This window comes from Paroedura picta, chromosome 16 (assembly GCF_049243985.1).
Source record: "Paroedura picta isolate Pp20150507F chromosome 16, Ppicta_v3.0, whole genome shotgun sequence".
NCBI lineage: Eukaryota > Metazoa > Chordata > Lepidosauria > Squamata > Gekkonidae > Paroedura > Paroedura picta.
In genome coordinates this window covers 4,177,100-4,195,319 of record NC_135384.1, presented here as the reverse complement: position 1 = coordinate 4,195,319, position 18,220 = coordinate 4,177,100, and the positions used below count along the sequence as shown (strand labels likewise).

General features: G+C 43.5%; 2 protein-coding genes across 2 annotated transcripts; both read left to right on the top strand.

Moving 5' to 3' along the window:
• Nucleotides 1-86: 86 nt before the first annotated feature.
• LOC143826588 (vomeronasal type-2 receptor 26-like) lies at nt 87-7,566 on the top strand. The gene is made up of 5 exons (XM_077315424.1): nt 87-307; nt 1,003-1,294; nt 2,784-3,680; nt 3,997-4,224; nt 6,673-7,566. Exons 1-5 carry the CDS (start codon nt 87-89, stop codon nt 7,564-7,566), a joined length of 2,532 nt encoding a protein of 843 aa, XP_077171539.1.
• Nucleotides 7,567-10,450: 2,884 nt separating this feature from the next.
• On the top strand, nt 10,451-16,911 carry LOC143826587 (vomeronasal type-2 receptor 26-like). Its single transcript, XM_077315423.1, has 5 exons — nt 10,451-10,671; nt 11,101-11,392; nt 12,190-13,044; nt 15,294-15,420; nt 15,921-16,911. Exons 1-5 carry the CDS (start codon nt 10,451-10,453, stop codon nt 16,832-16,834), a joined length of 2,409 nt encoding a protein of 802 aa, XP_077171538.1. The 3' UTR covers nt 16,835-16,911.
• Nucleotides 16,912-18,220: the final 1,309 nt, after the last annotated feature.

Sequence of the window (18,220 nt, the reverse complement as noted above, 5' to 3'; positions counted from 1 at the left end):
CAAGTTAGACATTTTCAAACTGGAATTCTCCAAGAGGCACGTGAGTGGACTGTCACTTTTCATTACAGCAATGAACTGATTGCAAAATGGTCTTGATTGTGTTTGTTATGGTGCTGATAGCATTATACTGGTCCACAGGCAAGGTTCATGATGCCAAGTGCACCATCAGGGAATCTCTCACACGTCTTCACACATATTCTCAAGAAGGAGAACTCATCATTGGGGAAATTAGTTCTTTCGTCTCTACAACGGCAGATCAGATGGATTTCAATGAACCACCGAATGACATGGTGTATGACACGCCCTTGTAAGGACATTTTCCCCTCCCATACCAAATATCTGTGCATATCATGTCAAGAACTGACAAGCTATTCTGATTACACTGAATTCCAGGATTGTAAAGATTAACATTTTAAAACTTTTGTCTTCACCTGCAACCCCCATATCCATCCAATGGTTCTCTGGGGAAGGGAGAGGTTCTATGACTCAGTATAGAAAGCACTTAAGTGGTTGGCTTTTGACTATGGATCGCAAACTCATTTCTTAGCCAAAGGGATGTTCATGGAATCTCAGTAGGCTGGGTGGTGTGCTGAATGTAGGTTGTTCCCCCATCCACACCTTTGTTCATGGGATTGAATAGAAATCCTTGGTGTTTCCAGTTTGCACTTCAAGGGTGGTGGTTGTGAAACCACACATTTTGAAATAAATCCCCAAGCTTCAGTGTTCAGTAGAGTCTGACTGGACGACAGCAATAACTCTGTTGGGATACTAAAAGATTAGAGAATCACCTCAAATACATAGAAATGGTATCTGGAATTAATGCCATTAAAGAATATTCTATTGTTGGTATCTGAAATTAGAGAGGGATGAATATTTTAATGGGCTCGGACCTCAATATGGTTCAATGAAATCCAATATAATGATACCATAATCGATATTTCTAGCCAGATACAATAATATTTCATGCAATGTTGCTTAGTTACTTTGTGTTTCTTGTCCCAGTGTACGGACTAGCCATTACCAATACGCCTTGGCTCTGGCGTTTGCCGTGGAGGAAATCAACAAAAACCTCCAGTTCTTACCCAATGTCACCTTGGGCTTCCACATCCGTGACATTTACATGAATGAGCGGGAGAGCTATCGTGCCACCATGCAGCTTCTCTCTACCAAGAACCGGTTTATTCCCAACTACAAGTGTGACTTCCGGAGTAATCTGATTGCAGTCATTGGAGGAGCTGAAGCGAAGACTTCTCTCTACATAGCAACGGTGTTATCCCTCTACAACATCCCACAGGTAGGCTAGGTAAGGATGCAGGATATGAAGGGGCTCTAACCAAAACAGCATCTCTCCTCTATTCAGGGAAGAGCCAAGCAAAGAAAGAAGTGTCTTCCCAATGCCCCGTCCCTTCACAACGTAAACATCTATCCATAAGAGAATATTGTGATCCTAAAATTCAAAAACATTCTTCAAAGTCTCTGTCCATACTTCATATTTTATGGTGGTTTTTGGATTTGTATGCTGTCTTGCTACAAGCCATTTGGCATAGTTGTTTCATAACGAGGTGAGAATTTAGTAACTGGATTTTAAATACATATGAAGCATATGGAAAGGGTTTCCAGATCCAATATTGGCCAGGACTAGCCCTCAAGATGGACATTAGAGAACGCCCTGGAGGAATACATCCTTGGCAACCAGGGGAATATCCCTGCAAAGAGCTGGAGCTTTAAATGAACGAAACTAAATGGTAAATAAACTGGGAAATCCTATAGTTGATCCGAGGCAGCTAAATCTGTTCTTCTGTCTGACCAAGGGAGGTATCATGATTGATTGATTGATTGATTGATAGTATCACATGCCGTGTGTATAACGTAGCCAGGCTGTCCCAGGATTGTCTGGCTGCCAGGCAAGAGACATTCAGAGGTGGTTTGCCCTTGCCTGCCACCCCTGGCACGATCCTGGTATTTCTTGGAAGGGAACATACAGGCCATCTAGTCCGACCCCCTATTTAGCCTGAAGCATCCATGATAACTATCAGTCCAGCAACTGCTTGAGGATGGCCAGTGAGGGGTGTAGCTCACCATCTCCTTAGGCAGTTGATACCACTGCTAAACTACTCCGATAGACATTTTTTTCCCTGATATCTAGCTGGTACTGTTCAACACATGACTAAAACCCATAACTGTGGGTACGATCCTCTGCTGTCAACAGGGACTGTTCCCTGCCTTCCTGCAAATGTCAAGCTTTCACATTTTTAGAGCAATCATTGTCCCCGCTCAACCTCCTCTTCTCCAGGCTGAACATTCCAAGGTCCCTCAGCCTTTCCTCATAGAGCTTGGTCTTCAGGCCCTGGATTATTCTCATTGCTCTCCTCCACACCCTCTCAATGTTGTCCACGTCCTTTTTGAAGTGAGGCCTCCAGAACTGCACACAGGACTTCAGGTATGGTCCGACCAATGCAATATGCTGTGGGGCTATGACAACTTGTGACTTGGAGGTGATGTCTCTGTTGATACCACCCAAGACTGCATCCCCCCCCCTTTTTTTTTACCTCTGCAATGTACTCTTCTCTCCTGTTTCACAGCTTACAGTATGCTTTCATAAATCATTGATCTCACATCATCTGATGTATCCATCTAGTTCTTCTCCATGCATGTCACTCTCACAGGAAAGGAAACTATTTTCATTTCATCTCCACAAACGACCAAAAAAGGGAACCCAAAATTTATTATCACCGACTTGAAGATTCCCTCACAAACATTGTCATGTTTTGTAAACTTTTCAGTCTCACTCCTTACGTTTCCTTCCCCATGTTGACTTCCTCCAGCTCGCCTATGCGTCTACATCACAAATGCAGGAAATATTCTCGGGACTGTTCATGTACCAGATGGTCGCAAATGAAGCCCAACAATACAAGGGGATCCTGCAGTTTATTTTGCATTTCAGGTGGGTATGGATTGGGCTCATTGTCGCTGATGATGAACGTGGAGAAAGATGTCAGCGCGTCATGCTTCCTTTGTTTTCTCAGAATGGCATCTGCTTGGCCTTCACAGCAAAAATCCGCCAGGCCTTAATGATAACTTTTGAGATGATGACAAATGGATGGCAATCCTATGAGAAATTAATGGAGAGCAGAGCTGATGTGGTTGTCCTCTTTGGAGACACGGGTTCCATCTCATATTTTAGATGGGCCCTTCGCAGTTTCGAGTTAGAATTGACAACAGTAAAGCCAAAAGGGAAGGTTTACATTCTGACCATTCAGATGGATTTTGCATCTTATTTTTACCAAAGAAATTGGGACAACACCATGTTTCATGGCACCATTGGCTTGACGGTTCACACCCAGGAACCACCGGGATTCCAACAGTTTCTTCAGCGCAAAAAACCTTTCGGGAATAAAGGAGATGGCTTCATCAGGGAGTTCTGGGAACAGGCTTTCCTCTGCCAGTTCTCTGATTCACGGGTGCAGATGGGTTTTGATAAGGTTTGCACTGGGCAGGAGAAAATGGAGAGCCTTCCAGGAGATGTTTTTGAAATGAGTATGACTGGTACTAGCTATAGTATCTATAATGCTGTCTATGCCATAGCACATGCTTTACGTGACCTGTCTTCATCTCCTGGTGGACACAGAAGAATGCTGAAGAGAAAGAAACCTAACCTCTTCCATCGACCCTCATGGCAGGTAACTGTGAATGAAAACCATGACTCTGGCCACAGAGATGCATGCAATCCATCCTGCATGGCACCTCTCCAGAAAGGATACCTGAATTCATCTCCATCCCTTGTTTCCTGTCCCATTCACTTTAGACTGTCACAGTTCTCCAAGTTTCAGCCTAGTTCACCACTTCCTCTGAGGGCCTTGGGGATATTCACCCTGGAGAAGAGGAGGTTAGGAGGGGACCGTCCAAGAGGAGGTTGAGAGGGAATCAGCTGCACACAATGTTTTCCAAAAATGAGCTTCATTTGTGTCTTCATTTGTGTCTCCCTTTTCAATCTAGCTGCACCACTTTCTGAAAAGGGTCTCATTCAATAACAGTGCTGGGGAGACAATTTCATTTCATCCCAGTGGAGAAGCCAACCCACGGTATGATATTGTCAACTGGCATATTTTCCGAAATCGATCTTTTTTCAAAGTCAAGATTGGAGAGGTTCATCCAGAAGCTCCAGCAGACCAAATGCTGACCATCCATGAAGAGAGCATCACGTGGAACAGTTGGTTTAACAATGTAAGGTTGGCCTTCAGAATCTGGGGAAACTTCCACTAAACAATTCTGCTATACAAACATGAACTTTGATCCCCCACTGTGTTTTTTTAAAGAATGATGTTAAGTGGTTGTAGTGATTAAGAAGGGTGGGCGCTAATCTGGCAAGCTGGGATCAATTCCCCCCTCTTCCACCTGCAGTCAGCTGGGTGACCTTTGGCTAGTCACAGTCCTGTTTGAGTTGTTCTCACAGAACAGTCCTGTCTGGGCTCTCTCAGTCCTTCCTTCCCCAAAGGCTCTCGGTTGTGGGGAGAGGAATGGAAGGAAACTGTAAACCACTTTAAAAATCTCTTGGGTAGTGGAAAGCAGGGTATACAATGCAATGCTCCTGCTTCTTCTTCCATGAGGAAGACTAAAGGGAGGGTAATCTGGTTTATACAGGCCAAGCATTTGATAGGACAACCCATCCTCTCAAAAAATGTGTGTAAAAAACAAGGTTAAGCAAGATTTTCTACCTGAGAGCCACATCTCACTTGCTGGTCACTCCTCCATTTTGAGACTCTTCGGGTAGGGAAAAGCAGGGCACCAAAAACAACTCTTCTTCACTTGACGCCCTATAATGACTGTGGGTTAATGAAGAGACAGAAATACAAGGGTTTAAATCTCTCCTTTTCCCCTCTTCTCGTCTCTCAAGATCTTTTTTCCTTGGCCCATTCCACACATGTTGGATAATGCACTTTCATTTTGCATTTGCAGATGAATTTTCCTTTGCAAAACAGGGAAATCTACTTCTAAAATGCATTATCCAATGTGAGCAGAATCGTTCCTTAACTTCTAAGCACACAAGGCCCCTCCTGGGACATGTAGCAGGGCGTAGTAGGAAGAATTGGGTGAGTTAAACACACACTAGCTTCAACCAATCCAACACATTTCTATATTATTACCACTTTAAAAATCTCTTGGGTAGTGGAAAGCAGGATATAAAGCCCAACGCTGCTGCTTCTTCTTCCATGAGGAAGACTAAAGGGAGGGTAATCTGGTTTATACAGGCCAGAATCGTTCCTTTACTTTTAAGCACATGAGGCCCCTTCTGGGACCTGTAGCAGGGCATAGTATGAAGAATTGGGTGAGTTAAACACACACTAGCTTCAACCAATCCAACACATTTCTTTATTACTTCATAAGTATTATTATTTTTAATAAAGCTACCTATCATATTAAGGGCACAAGTTGTGAATGGAAGAGAGGAGTATCTCTGGAATAATACTTTTCATGTGCACTTTTTAAAGAACTGTCAAAAATGCCAACTCTTTCAATAGGGACAATCAATTTCAAAGAGTGGGGGAACCTTGCCCACCCAAGCTGGGACCTTCATCATTTCCATAATGTGTAGGAGAAGTAAATTAACATAAGTAATTTGGAATGAAGCCAACACACAAATGACAGATGGGGAATTAAATATCCTGAACTATAAAAGGTAAAGGTATCCCCTGTTCAAGCACTGAGTCATGTCTGACCTTTGGGGTGACGCCCTCTTGCGTTTTCATGGCAGACTCAATACGGGGTGGTTTGCCAGTGCCTTCCCCAGTCATTACCGTTTACCCCCCAGCAAGCTGGGTACTCATTTTACCGACCTCGGAAGGATGGAAGTCTGAGTAGACCTTGAGCCGGCTGCTGGGATTGAACTCCCAGCCTCATGGGCAAAGCTTTCAGACGGCTGCTTTACCACTCTGCGCCACAAGAGACTCATGTCCTGGACTATAGACCATGAATAATTGGGAGAAACAAACGTGACGTTATTTTAGATGCAACATTGACAGTAAATTTGTCTGCCTCATGTATCCCTTAGACAAAGCCCCTTTCAGTCTGCACTCAAAGTTGCCATCCAGGTTCCAGAAAGGAAAGGAAGGAGGGGGAGCCGTTCTGCTGCTATGACTGCAAACAGTGTCCAGGAGGGAAGATCTCGAATTGGAAAGGTGAGAGGTTTGTAGTCCAATCTTGAGCCAAGTTGCACCGTTTAAAAAATAGAATTTGCAAAGTAGGATTTGGAAGATCCTGGTTCAAATCCGTATCTCCCATGGCAGCTTGTTAGGTGATCCAAAACCAGCACTGTGTTCAAATGGTAAAAATGCTGAGAAAGGATGAACTGGAGGAAGAGGGGGAGAAAGTCACTTGATGGAACACTGTTGCACCTTTTCTGCTTTCAACAGTCCAGCACAGTGTTACCCATTTTGCACTTCTGCCAGCTTGAGGGTTCTGAGTGTCAATAGCCAATAAAGAAAAGGAGAAAAATCTGTCTTCATAATTATAACAAAATGAATGAATGAATGAAACAATACGTATATATCTATAAAATAAAATATCTTGCATGAATAATATTCCAAGCACAAGACTGTGTCTCTTTAATATTAGCTAGCTATGGAGGACTGAAGTGCCATATTTGTTTGTTAAGATGCAGATGACTGCTTCCAGTGCTCAGAAGGTCAATATCCAAATGATGACCAAAATGGATGCCTTCCCAAGGGTCTCAACTTCCTCTCCTACAGGGAAACTTTAGGGATCGTTTTGGCCGTTCTGTCCCTCTCCCTTTCCTTATCCACGTCTGTGGTGCTAGGAATCTTCATCAAGCACCAGAACACCCCCATTGTCAAAGCCAACAATCGGGACCTCACCTATTCTCTCCTCGTCTCCCTCCTGCTGTGCTTTCTGTCTTCTTTGCTCTTCATCGGCCAGCCTGACCAAGTGACCTGCAAGCTGCGACAAACTGCTTTTGGGATCATCTTTGCGGTGGCTGTTTCTTCTGTGTTGGCTAAAACCATCACCGTGGTTTTGGTTTTCATGGCCACTAAACCAGGATCCAAGATCAGGTCCTGGGTGGGGAAAAGACTTTCCAATGCTATAATATTGTCCTCGACGTTGGTTCAAGCGAGTATTTGTATGATCTGGTTATATACTGACCCTCCTTTCCCAGATGTTGACTTTCATTCTCTGGCTGTAGAAATCATCTTGAAATGCAATGAAGGCTCGTCCAATATGTTCTTTTACATTTTGGGGTACATGGGGTTTCTGGCTCTTGTTTGTTTCACTGTGGCTTTCTTGGCCAGGAATCTTCCTGACACCTTTAATGAAGCCAAGTTCATCACGTTCAGCATGTTGGTCTTTTGCAGTGTGTGGGTGTCTTTTGTTCCAACCTACCTGAGCACCAAAGGGAAATACATGGTGGCCGTGGAGATCTTCTCCATCCTGGCTTCCAGCACAGGCTTACTAGGCTGCATTTTTCTCCCGAAATGTTATGTCATTTTGCTGCGGCCCGAGCTGAATGACAAAAAACAGTTAATGAGGAATAGAAAGGGAAGAGAGATTTGAAATGTCTAGTGGTGTCTTATAGAATAGTGAATTCTTCCTTGCAGCACACCTGAAAACATAGATTTACAGAGTACTCAGTCTGAATACATAGTTTATCAGGGCTTGTCTAACGTAGTAATTTCATAGGTTGATAATATTAGAAAAAGTGGGTAGTTGCTCTTTAGCTGATGTTTGGGCCATTGAGTCAACCCAGACACAAAACTTGTATGTATTACTCTGCAGATCCTCTCAAGGTAGTTGGTGATTTTGATGAACTCATGTCCTGAACTGGATGGTTCCCAGTTCCCAGTTGACTTTCATTCTCTGGCTGTAGAAATCATCTTGAAATGTAATGAAGGCTCATCCAATATGTTCTTTTACATTTTGGGGTACATGGGGTTTCTGGCTCTTGTCTGTTTCACTGTGGCTTTCTTGGCCAGGAATCTTCCCGACACCTTTAATGAAGCCAAGTTCATCACGTTCAGCATGTTGGTCTTTTGCAGTGTGTGGGTGTCTTTTGTTCCAACCTACCTGAGCACCAAAGGGAAATACATGGTGGCCGTGGAGATCTTCTCCATCTTGGCTTCCAGCGCAGGCTTACTAGGCTGCATTTTTCTCCCGAAATGTTATGTCATTTTGCTGCGGCCTCAGCTGAATGATAAAAAACAGTTAATGAGGAATAGAAAGGGAAGAGTGATTTGAAATATCTAGTGGTGTCTTATAGTAGAATAGTGAAGTCTTCTTTGCAGCAGACCTGAAAACACAGATTTACAGAGTACTTGGTCTGATTATATAGTTTATCAAGGCTTGTCTAACATTTGAAAAAGTTGGGAGTTGCTTTTTAGCTGATATTTCGGCTATGGAGTCAATACAGATACAAAATTTGACGTGATTACTCTACAGAGCCTCACACTAGTATTTGGTATTTGTGATGAACTCATGTACTGAGCTGGATCTTCCAGACTGGCCTGATCTCATCAGATTTTGGATTCTAAGCAAGGTCAACTCTTGTTAGCACTGGGATGGGAGACCTCCGAGAAAACCCAGCAAACCATAGCAAAACACTTTTCTTAGTCTGTTTCCTTGAAATCCCACAAATTGGCTGTGACTCCATGGCATGTTCCACAACCATGAAAAGCCAAAGAAAACTGAGAAAACCAACAATAAACTTATATGAAGAATTCACAGGAGTTTTATGTTGTTGTTTTTACTTCAATTTCTTGTAGAATTTTCCAGGAAGTTGCAAACAGTTCACAGACTTGGAATAAACCTCGACATGTTCACAGAATGGACCAACCAGTTAACTGACAGTAGTCAATGAGAAAGGGGGGATGGAGAGAGAGAGAGAGAGAGAGAGAAATAAAGCATGGAGATTGTGGCATTGGAAGAAGCTGGGTTTCAACATCTCACTTTTGCCTACCAGGTTGAGTCCCAAAGCAACCCAAAAAAAACATTTCCTCTCCCCACAAGAGGCACCCTGTGAGGTGGGTGGGGCAGAGAGACTTTAAGAAAATTGCTCTGTGAGAACAGCGCTAGGAGACCTCTGATTGGCCCAAGGTCACCCAGCTGGCTGCATGTGGAGGAGGAGGAGTGGGGCATCAAATCAGGTTCTCCAGATGAGAATCCACCTCTCAGAAAAACTCCTCCATGCTGGCTCTCAAATACATGTTATAACACTTCTGGAGATTGCAGAGTGCTATTCCTCTATAGAACAGGAAGGCCTGGAGGATCATTGTCCATGGGGTCGCGATGGGTCGGACACAACTTCGCACATAACAACAACAAATTCCTCTACTCGTGTAGCTGAAGAGGAACAGGGAGGGTTGGCATGAACCCTGGTCTAAGGCCACAATCAAGGTCACAAATAGTAATTCATAAGGTGTCTATGTTAGGTGCAACAAAGATGCTTCCAATTCATGTTGACCCGAGGAACGGATACCTCTCAGAGGTTTGATTCATAACAACCTCCCTCAGGGGATTAAAACTGAATGCCTGACCAGTTTTGTGGGGCCAACCCTCATTGTGTTGGTGCTTCCTCTTCTCTCCCTGCCTTCAACACTTCCAGACAAGGTGATCAACATGAAATCCCGGACACATTTGTCATGCATTCATAGTGATCATGTTGCATACTGTTTTGCGAACAAAAAAAAAAAAGGTTTTGTATTCAGCAGTAGGGCATATGCTAGTGAGGAGGGGAAAGATAGAGAGTGCTTTCCCAGCCAAAAAAAATGAGCAACAATAACTCCTATCCCAAGTATCTCCAGACAGCACAATTGTCCTTCCCTCTCCTCCCAGTGTCTGTCTGCCAGTCATATGACATATGCCCTGGAGATCCAAACATTGCGTGGCTGGTAGGAGAGGGGTTTTGCCATTGCCTGCCTCCATGTCATGACCTCAGATGTTCCTTGGAGAAATTACCACCCTAATACTTGGAGGCCTTGGATATGAATACTAGCTTTAAGTTTCCTTCGGGCAGTGAAGAGGGGTATAAAAACCAAGTCTTCTTCTTTTCCTTGCTTAGACAGCCCAGCTGTCCAACTAAAGAGAGAAGGAAAGTTTTGTTGCAATTTGACAAACATGTTTTTCCCCTTACCGTGCTATAGACAACTCGTTTGAAGGGTGGTTCTCTCCTCTGTCATTATCCACTTTCTTCTGACTACTGCTTGCCAGTGTCCCAAAGGAATTTCAACAGTCATTAGACGAAAATAGCATCTCCGGATGATGCTAGAAAGGCAGCTGTAGTTATGCACAGTTGGTGGTAAGGCTAAGGAGAGGGTGGGTTATACTACCTGTCGTATGTGGAACTGTATTCAGGCGGTCACTCAGGTTAGACATTTTCAAACTGGAATTCTCCAAGAGGCACGTGAGTGGACAGGACTCATTGCAGCAATGAACTGATTGCAAAATGGTCTTGATTGTGTTTGTTATGGTGCTGATAGCATTATACTGGTCCACAGGAAAGGTTCATGATGCCAAGTGCACCATCAGGGAATCTCTCACACGTCTTCACACATATTATCAAGAAGGAGATCTCATCATTGGGGAAATTAGTTCTTTCGTCTCTACAACGGCAGATCAGATGTATTTCAATGAACCACCGAAAGACATGGCGTATGAAACGCCCTTGTAAGGACATTTCCCCCTCCCATACCAATTATCTGTGCATATCATGTCTGGGTGGGGTGCCGAATGTAGGTTGTTCCCCCATCCACATCTGTGTTCATGGGATTGAATAGAAATCCTTGGTGTTTCCAGTTTGCACTTCTAGGGTGGTGGTTGTGAAATCACACATTTTGAAATAAATCCCCCAGCTTCTGTGTTCAGTAGAGCCTGACTGGACGACAGCAATAACTCTTGTGGGATACTAAAAGATTAGAGAATCACCTCAAATACAGAAATGTTATCTGAAATTAGAGAGGGATGAATATTTTAATGGACTCGGACCTCATTACAGTTCAATGAAATCCAATGTAATGATACCATAATCGATATTTCTAGCCAGATACAATGATATTACATGCAATGTTGTTTGGTAATTTGTGTTTCTTGTCCCAGTGTACGGACTAGACATTACCAATACGCCCTGGCTCTGGCGTTTGCCGTGGAGGAAATCAACAAAAACCTCCGGCTCTTGCCCAATGTCACCTTGGGCTTCCACATCCGTGACATTTACATGAACGAGCGGGAGAGCTATCGTGCCACCATGCAGCTTCTCTCTACCAAGAACCGGTTTATTCCCAATTACAAGTGTGACTTCCGGAGCAATCTGATTGCAGTCGTTGGCGGAGCTGAAGCGAAGACTTCTCTCTACATAGCAACGGTGTTATCGCTCTACAACATCCCACAGGTAGGCTAGGTAAGGATGCAGGATATGAAGGGGCTCTAACCAAAACAGCATCTCTCCTCTATTCGGGGAAGAGCCAAGCAAAGAAATTTCTGTCTTCCCAATGCCCCGTCCCTTTATGATGTAAACATCTATCCTTAAGAGAATATAGTGATCCTAAATTGAAAAACATTCTTCAAAGTCCCTGTCCACAATTCATATTTTATAGTTCTTTGTATTTGTATGCTGTCTTGCCAGGTGACATTTGGCATAGTTGTTTCATAACAAGATGAGAATTTAGTAACTGGATTTTAAATCCATATGAAGCATATGGAAAGGGTTTCCAGATCCAATATTTGCCAGGACTAGCCCTCCAGATGGACATTAGAGAACGCCCTGGAGGAATACATCCTTGGCAACCAGGGGAATATCCCTGCAAAGAGCTGGAGCTTTAAAGGAACGAAACTAAATGGTAACTAAACTGGGAAATCCTATACGATCTGAGGCAGCTAAATCTGTTCTTCTGTCTGATCAAGGGAGGTATCATGATTGATTGATTGATTTTATCATATGCCTCGTGTATAACGTAGCCAGGAGATCCTAAGATGTATCCATCGAGTTCTTCTCCATGCATGTCACTCTCACAGGAAAGGAAACTATTTTCATTTCATCTCCACAAATGACGAAAAAACGGAACCCAAAATTTATTCTCACCTGGAAAGCATGCACCGACTTGAAGATTCCCTCATAAACATTGTCATGTTTTGTAAATTTTCCACTCTCACTCCTTACGTTTCCTTCCCCATGTTGACTTCCTCCAGCTCGCCTATGCGTCTACATCACAAATGCAGGAAACATTCTCGGGACTGTTCATGTACCAGATGGTCGCAAATGAAGCCCAACAATACAAGGGGATCCTGCAGTTAATTCTGCATTTCAGGTGGGTTTGGATTGGGCTCATTGTCGCTGATGATGAACGTGGAGAAAGATGTCAGCGCGTTATGCTTCCTTTGTTTGCTCAGAATGGCATCTGCTTGGCCTTCACAGCAAAAATCCGCCAGGCCTTAATGGTAACTTTTGAGATGATGAAAAATGGATTGGAATCCTATGAGAAATTAATGGAGAGCAGAGCTGATGTGGCTGTCCTCTTTGGAGACACGGGTTCCATCTCATATTGTAGATGGGCCCTACGCTGGTTCGAGTTAGAATTCTCAACAGTAAAGCCAAAAGGGAAGGTTTACATTCTGACCATTCAGATGGATTTTGCATCTTTTTTCTATCAAAGAGACTGGGACAACACCGCCCATCATGGCACCATTGGCTTGACGGTTCACACCCAGGAACCACCAGGATTCAAACAGTTTCTTCAGCGCAAAAAACCTTTTGAGACGAAAGGAGATGGCTTCATCAGGGAGTTCTGGGAACAGGCTTTCCTCTGCCAGTTCTCTGATGCACGGGTGCAGATGGGTTTTGATAAGGTTTGCACTGGGCAGGAGAAAATGGAGAGCCTTCCAGGAGATGTTTTTGAAATGAGTATGACTGGTACTAGCTATAGTATCTATAATGCTGTCTATGCCATTGCACATGCTTTACGTGATCTGTCTTCATCTCCCGGTGGACACAGAAGAATGCTGAACAGAACGAAACCCAACCTATTCCATCAACCCTCATGGCAGGTAACTGAATGAAAACCATGACGCTGGCAAGAGAGATGTATGCAATCCGTTCTGCTTAGTACCTCTCCAGAAAGGATACCTGAATTCATCTCCATCCCTTGTTTCCTGTCCCATTCACTTTAGACTGTCACAGTTCTCCAAGTTTCAGCCTAGTTCACCACTTCCTCTGAGGGACTTGGGGATATTCACCCTGGAGAAGAGGAGGCTAGGAGGGGACAGTCCAAGAGGAGGTTGAGAGGGAATCAGCTGCACACAATGTTTTCCAAAAATGAGCTTCATTTGTGTCTTCATTTGTGTCTCCCTTTTCAACCTAGCTTCACCACTTTCTGAAAAGGGTCTCATTCAATAACAGTGCTGGGGAGACAATTTCATTTTATCCCAGTGGGGAAGCCAACCCACGGTATGATATTGTCAACTGGCATATTTCCCAAAATCAATCTTTTTCCAAAGTCAAGATTGGAGAGGTTCATCCAGAAGCTCCAGCAGACCAAATGTTGACCATCCATGAAGAGAGCATCACGTGGAACAGTTGGTTTAACAATGTAAGGTTGGCCTTCAGATTATGGGGAAATTTCCACTAAGCAATTCTGCTATACAAACATGAACTTTGATCCCCCACTGTGTTTTTTAAAAGAATGATGTTAAGTGGTTGTAGTGATTAAGAAGAGTGGGTGCTAATCTGGCAAGCCGAGATCAATTCCCCCCTCTTCCACCTGCAGTCAGCTGGGTGACCTTTGGCTCATCACAGTCCTGTTTGAGCTGTTCTCACAGAACAGTCCTGTCTTGGGCTCTCATAGAATCATAGAGTTGGAAGGGGCCATACAGGCCATCTAGTTCAATCCCCTGCTCAACGCAGGATCAGCCCAAAGCATCCTAAAGCATCCAAGAAAAGTTTGTATCCAACCTTTGCTTGAAGACTGCTAGTGAGGGGGAGCTCACTACCTCCTTAGGCAGCCTATTCCACTGCTGAACTACTCTGACTGTGAAATTTTTTTCCTGATATCTAGCCTATATCGTTGTACTTGAAGTTTAAACCCATTACTGCATGTCCTTTCCTCTGCAGCCAATGGAAACAGCTTCCTGCTCTCCTCCAAGTGACAACCTTTCAAATACTGAAAGAAGGCTATCACGTCCCCTCTCAACTTCCTTTTCTCCAGGCTGAACATTCCCAAGTCCCTCAACCTATCTTCATAGGGCTTGGTCCCTTGGCCCCAGATCACCCTCGTCGCTCTCCTCTGTACCCTTTCAATTTTATTTACGTCCTTCTTGAAGTGAGGCCTCCAGAACTGCACACAGTACTCCAGGTGTAGTCATACTACTTGATGAGCAGTCCTTCCACCCCCTCATCTAGATCATTAATAAATATGTTAAAAAGTACCGGGCCGAGCACCGAGCCCTGAGGTACCCCACTACTCACCTCTCTCCAGTCTGCTGAAACACCATTGGCAACAACTCTTTGAGTGCGGTTCTCTAACCAATTCCCTATCCACCTAACTATCTGAAAATCCAGATTGCAGTCCTTGAATTTATCCATCAGAACATCATGGGGAACCTCTCTCTCTCAGTCCTTCCTTCCCCAAAGGGTCTCCATTGTGGGGAGAGGAACTGAAGGAAACTGTAAACCACTTTAAAAATCTCTTGGGTAGTGGAAAGCAGGATATAAAGCCCAACGCTGCTGCTTCTTCTTCCATGAGGAAGACTAAAGGGAGGGTAATCTGGTTTATACAGGCCAGAATCGTTCCTTTACTTTTAAGCACATGAGGCCCCTTCTGGGACCTGTAGCAGGGCATAGTAGGAAGAATTGGGTGAGTTAAACACACACTAGCTTCAACCAATCCAACACATTTCTTTATTACTTCATAAGTATTATTATTTTTAATAAAGCTACCTGTCATATTAAGGGCACAAGTTATGAATGGAAGAGAAGACTCATTGAGTGTCTCTGGAATAATACTTTCCATGTGCACTTCTTAAAGAACTGTCAAAAATGCCAACTCTTTCAATGGGGACAATCAATTTCAAGGAGAGGGGGAACCTTGCCCACCCAAGCTGGGACCGTCATTATTTCCATAATGTGTAACAGCTCAGCAGAAGTAGATTAACATAAGTAATTTGAAATGCAGCCAACACACAAAAGACAAGAATTAAATGTCCTGGACTATAGACCATGAATAATTGGGAGAAACAAACGTGACATTATTTTAGACGCAATACTGACAGTAAATTTGTCTGCCTCACGTATCCCTTAGACAAAGCCCCTTTCCATCTGCTCTGAAAGTTGCCATCCAGGTTCCAGGAAGGAAAGGAAGGAGGGAGAGCCGTTCTGCTGCTATGACTGCAAACAGTGTCCAGGAGGGAAGATCTCGAATCGGAAAGGTGAGAGGTTTGTAGTCCAATCTTGAGCCAAGTTGCACCGTTTAAAAAATAGAATTTGCGAAGTAGGATCTGGAAGATCCTGGTTCAAATCCGTATCTCCCATGGCAGCTTGTTAGGTGATACGAAACCAGCACTGTGTTCAAATGGTAGAAATGCTGAGAAAGGATGACCTGGAGGAAGCGGGGGAGAAAGTCACTTGATGGAACACTGTTGCACCTTTTCTGCTTTCAACAGTACAGCACAGTGTTACCCATTTCTCACTTCTGCCAGCGTGAGGGTTCTGAGTGTCAATAGCCAATAAAGAAAAGGAGAAAAATCTGTCTCCATAATTATAACAAAATGAATGAATGAATGAATGAATGAATGAATGAATGAATGAAAATATGTGTATATATCTATAAAATAAAATATCTGGCATGACTAATATTCCAAGCATAAGACTGTCTCTCTTTAATATCACCAAGCTATGGAGGACTGAAGTGCCATATTTGTTTGTTAAGATGCAGATGACTGCTTCCAGTGCTCAGAAGGTCAATATCCAAATGATGACCAAAATGGATGCCTTCCCAAGGGTCTCAACTTCCTCTCCTACAGGGAGACTTTAGGGATCGTTTTGGCCGTTCTGTCCCTCTCCCTTTCCTTATCCACGTCTGTGGTGCTAGGAATCTTCATCAAGCACCAGAACACCCCCATTGTCAAAGCCAACAATCGGGACCTCACCTATTCTCTCCTCGTCTCCCTCCTGCTGTGCTTTCTGTCTTCTTTGCTCTTCATCGGCCAGCCTGACCAAGTGACCTGCAAGCTGCGACAAACTGCTTTTGGCATCATCTTTGCGGTGGCTGTTTCTTCTGTGTTGGCTAAAACCATCACCGTGGTTTTGGTTTTCATGGCCACTAAACCAGGATCCAAGATCAGGTCCTGGGTGGGGAAAAGACTTTCCAATGCTATAATATTGTCCTCGACGTTGGTTCAAGCGAGTATTTGTATGATCTGGTTATATACCGATCCTCCGTTCCCAGATGTTGACTTTCATTCTCTGGTTGTAGAAATCATCTTGAAATGCAATGAAGGCTCTTCCAATATGTTCTTTTACATTTTGGGGTACATGGGGTTTCTGTCTCTTGTCTGTTTCACTGTGGCTTTCTTGGCCAGGAATCTTCCCGACACCTTTAATGAAGCCAAGTTCATCACGTTCAGCATGTTGGTCTTTTGCAGTGTGTGGGTGTCTTTTGTTCCAACCTACCTGAGCACCAAAGGGAAATACATGGTGGCCGTGGAGATCTTCTCCATCCTGGCTTCCAGCACAGGCTTACTAGGCTGCATTTTTCTCCCGAAATGTTATGTCATTTTGCTGCGGCCCGAGCTGAATGACAAAAAACAGTTAATGAGGATTAGAAAGGGAAGAGAGATTTGAAATGTCTAGTGGTGTCTTGTAATAGAATAGTGAAGTCTTCCTTGCAGCAGACCTGAAAACATAGATTTACAGATTACTCGGTCTGATTACATAGTTTATCAAGGCTTGTCTAACATAGTAATTTCATGAGTTGATAGTATATGAAAAGGTTGGTAGTTGCTTTTTAGCTGATGTTTGGGCTATTGAGTCAATACCAAATTTGAAATGATTGCTCTGCAGAGCCTCACAGAGGTATTTAGTCTTTGTGATGAACTCATGTCCTGAACTGGATGTTCCAGACAAGCCTGGTCTCATCAGATTTTGGATTCTAAGCAAGGTCATCTCTGGTTAGCATTGGGATGGGAGACCACTGAGGAAACCAAGCAAACCACAGCAAAACACTTTTCTTTGACTGTTTCCTTGAAATCCTATATATTGGCTGTTACTCCATGGCACTTTCCACAACCATGAAAAGCCAAACAGTACTGAGAAAACCAACAATAAACTTACATGAAGAATGCACAGGGGTTTTTTTGTTTTTGTTTTTACTTCAATTTCTTGTAGAATTTTCAAGGAAGGTGCAAACAGTTCACAAGCTCAGAGTATAACTAGACATGTTCACAGAATGGACCAACCAGTTAACAGCCAGTTTCAGAAGAATTTCCTTCATCAACTTATGAAAATTAGACACTCTTTTTTTCCTATGAAGGAATTTCCTGAAGCAACAAAAGCTTGAACAGGCTCAAAACCCGTTTCATGTATTTATTTATTACATTTGTATACCACCATCCCCGGAGGCTCAAATAATAAAACAACAATCAGAGACCCACAAATAGTCCATCAGATTGGTAAATAAAATAAGAGCCACAATGATATTTATAAGTCAACCGCGACCTTCCAAAGAGCTACATAATAAATTTTATAATTCAGTTGGCTAGGGTCATTATTAATACTTAATATTCAATGTCTAATCATGATTTTAAGGCATGAGATCTGAATGCATATATTCCATTATTCTTGCATTTATTTGAATAAATGCAACAGGGCAGTAGAGGGCTAGAAGAAGAAGCAGGTCTGGTTCCGTACAGGGAAAGGACTGAGCAGCCAATGAGAACGGACTAGTAGTGGGGGGATGGAAGCATGGAGAGTTTGGCTTTGGAAGAGCTGGGTTTCAATGTCCCACTTTTGCCTACCAGGTGGAGTCCCAAAGAGAACGATTGTCTCGCTCCCTCCTCCCTCCATATGTCATATGACTGACAGGCAGATAGGCAGATAGGCAGACAGACAGACTCTCTCTCTCTCTCTCTCTGTCTGTCTACCTATCTGCCTGTCAGTCATATGACATATGCCCCGGAGATTCAAATATTGTCTGGCTGGTAGTAGAGGGGTGTTGCCACTGCCTGCCCC

Coding starts and splice junctions, on each gene's coding strand:
- LOC143826588 (XM_077315424.1), top strand. CDS start 87: ATGGTCTTGATTGTGTTTGTTATGGTGCTGATAGCATTATACTGGTCC. Junction 308..1,002: donor ATGGTGTATGACACGCCCTT/GTAAGGACATTT, acceptor TTCTTGTCCCAG/TGTACGGACTAGCCATTACC. Junction 3,681..3,996: donor TCCATCGACCCTCATGGCAG/GTAACTGTGAAT, acceptor TTTTCAATCTAG/CTGCACCACTTTCTGAAAAG.
- LOC143826587 (XM_077315423.1), top strand. CDS start 10,451: ATGGTCTTGATTGTGTTTGTTATGGTGCTGATAGCATTATACTGGTCC. Junction 13,045..15,293: donor TCCATCAACCCTCATGGCAG/GTAACTGAATGA, acceptor CGTATCCCTTAG/ACAAAGCCCCTTTCCATCTG. Junction 15,421..15,920: donor GAAGATCTCGAATCGGAAAG/GTGAGAGGTTTG, acceptor TTGTTTGTTAAG/ATGCAGATGACTGCTTCCAG.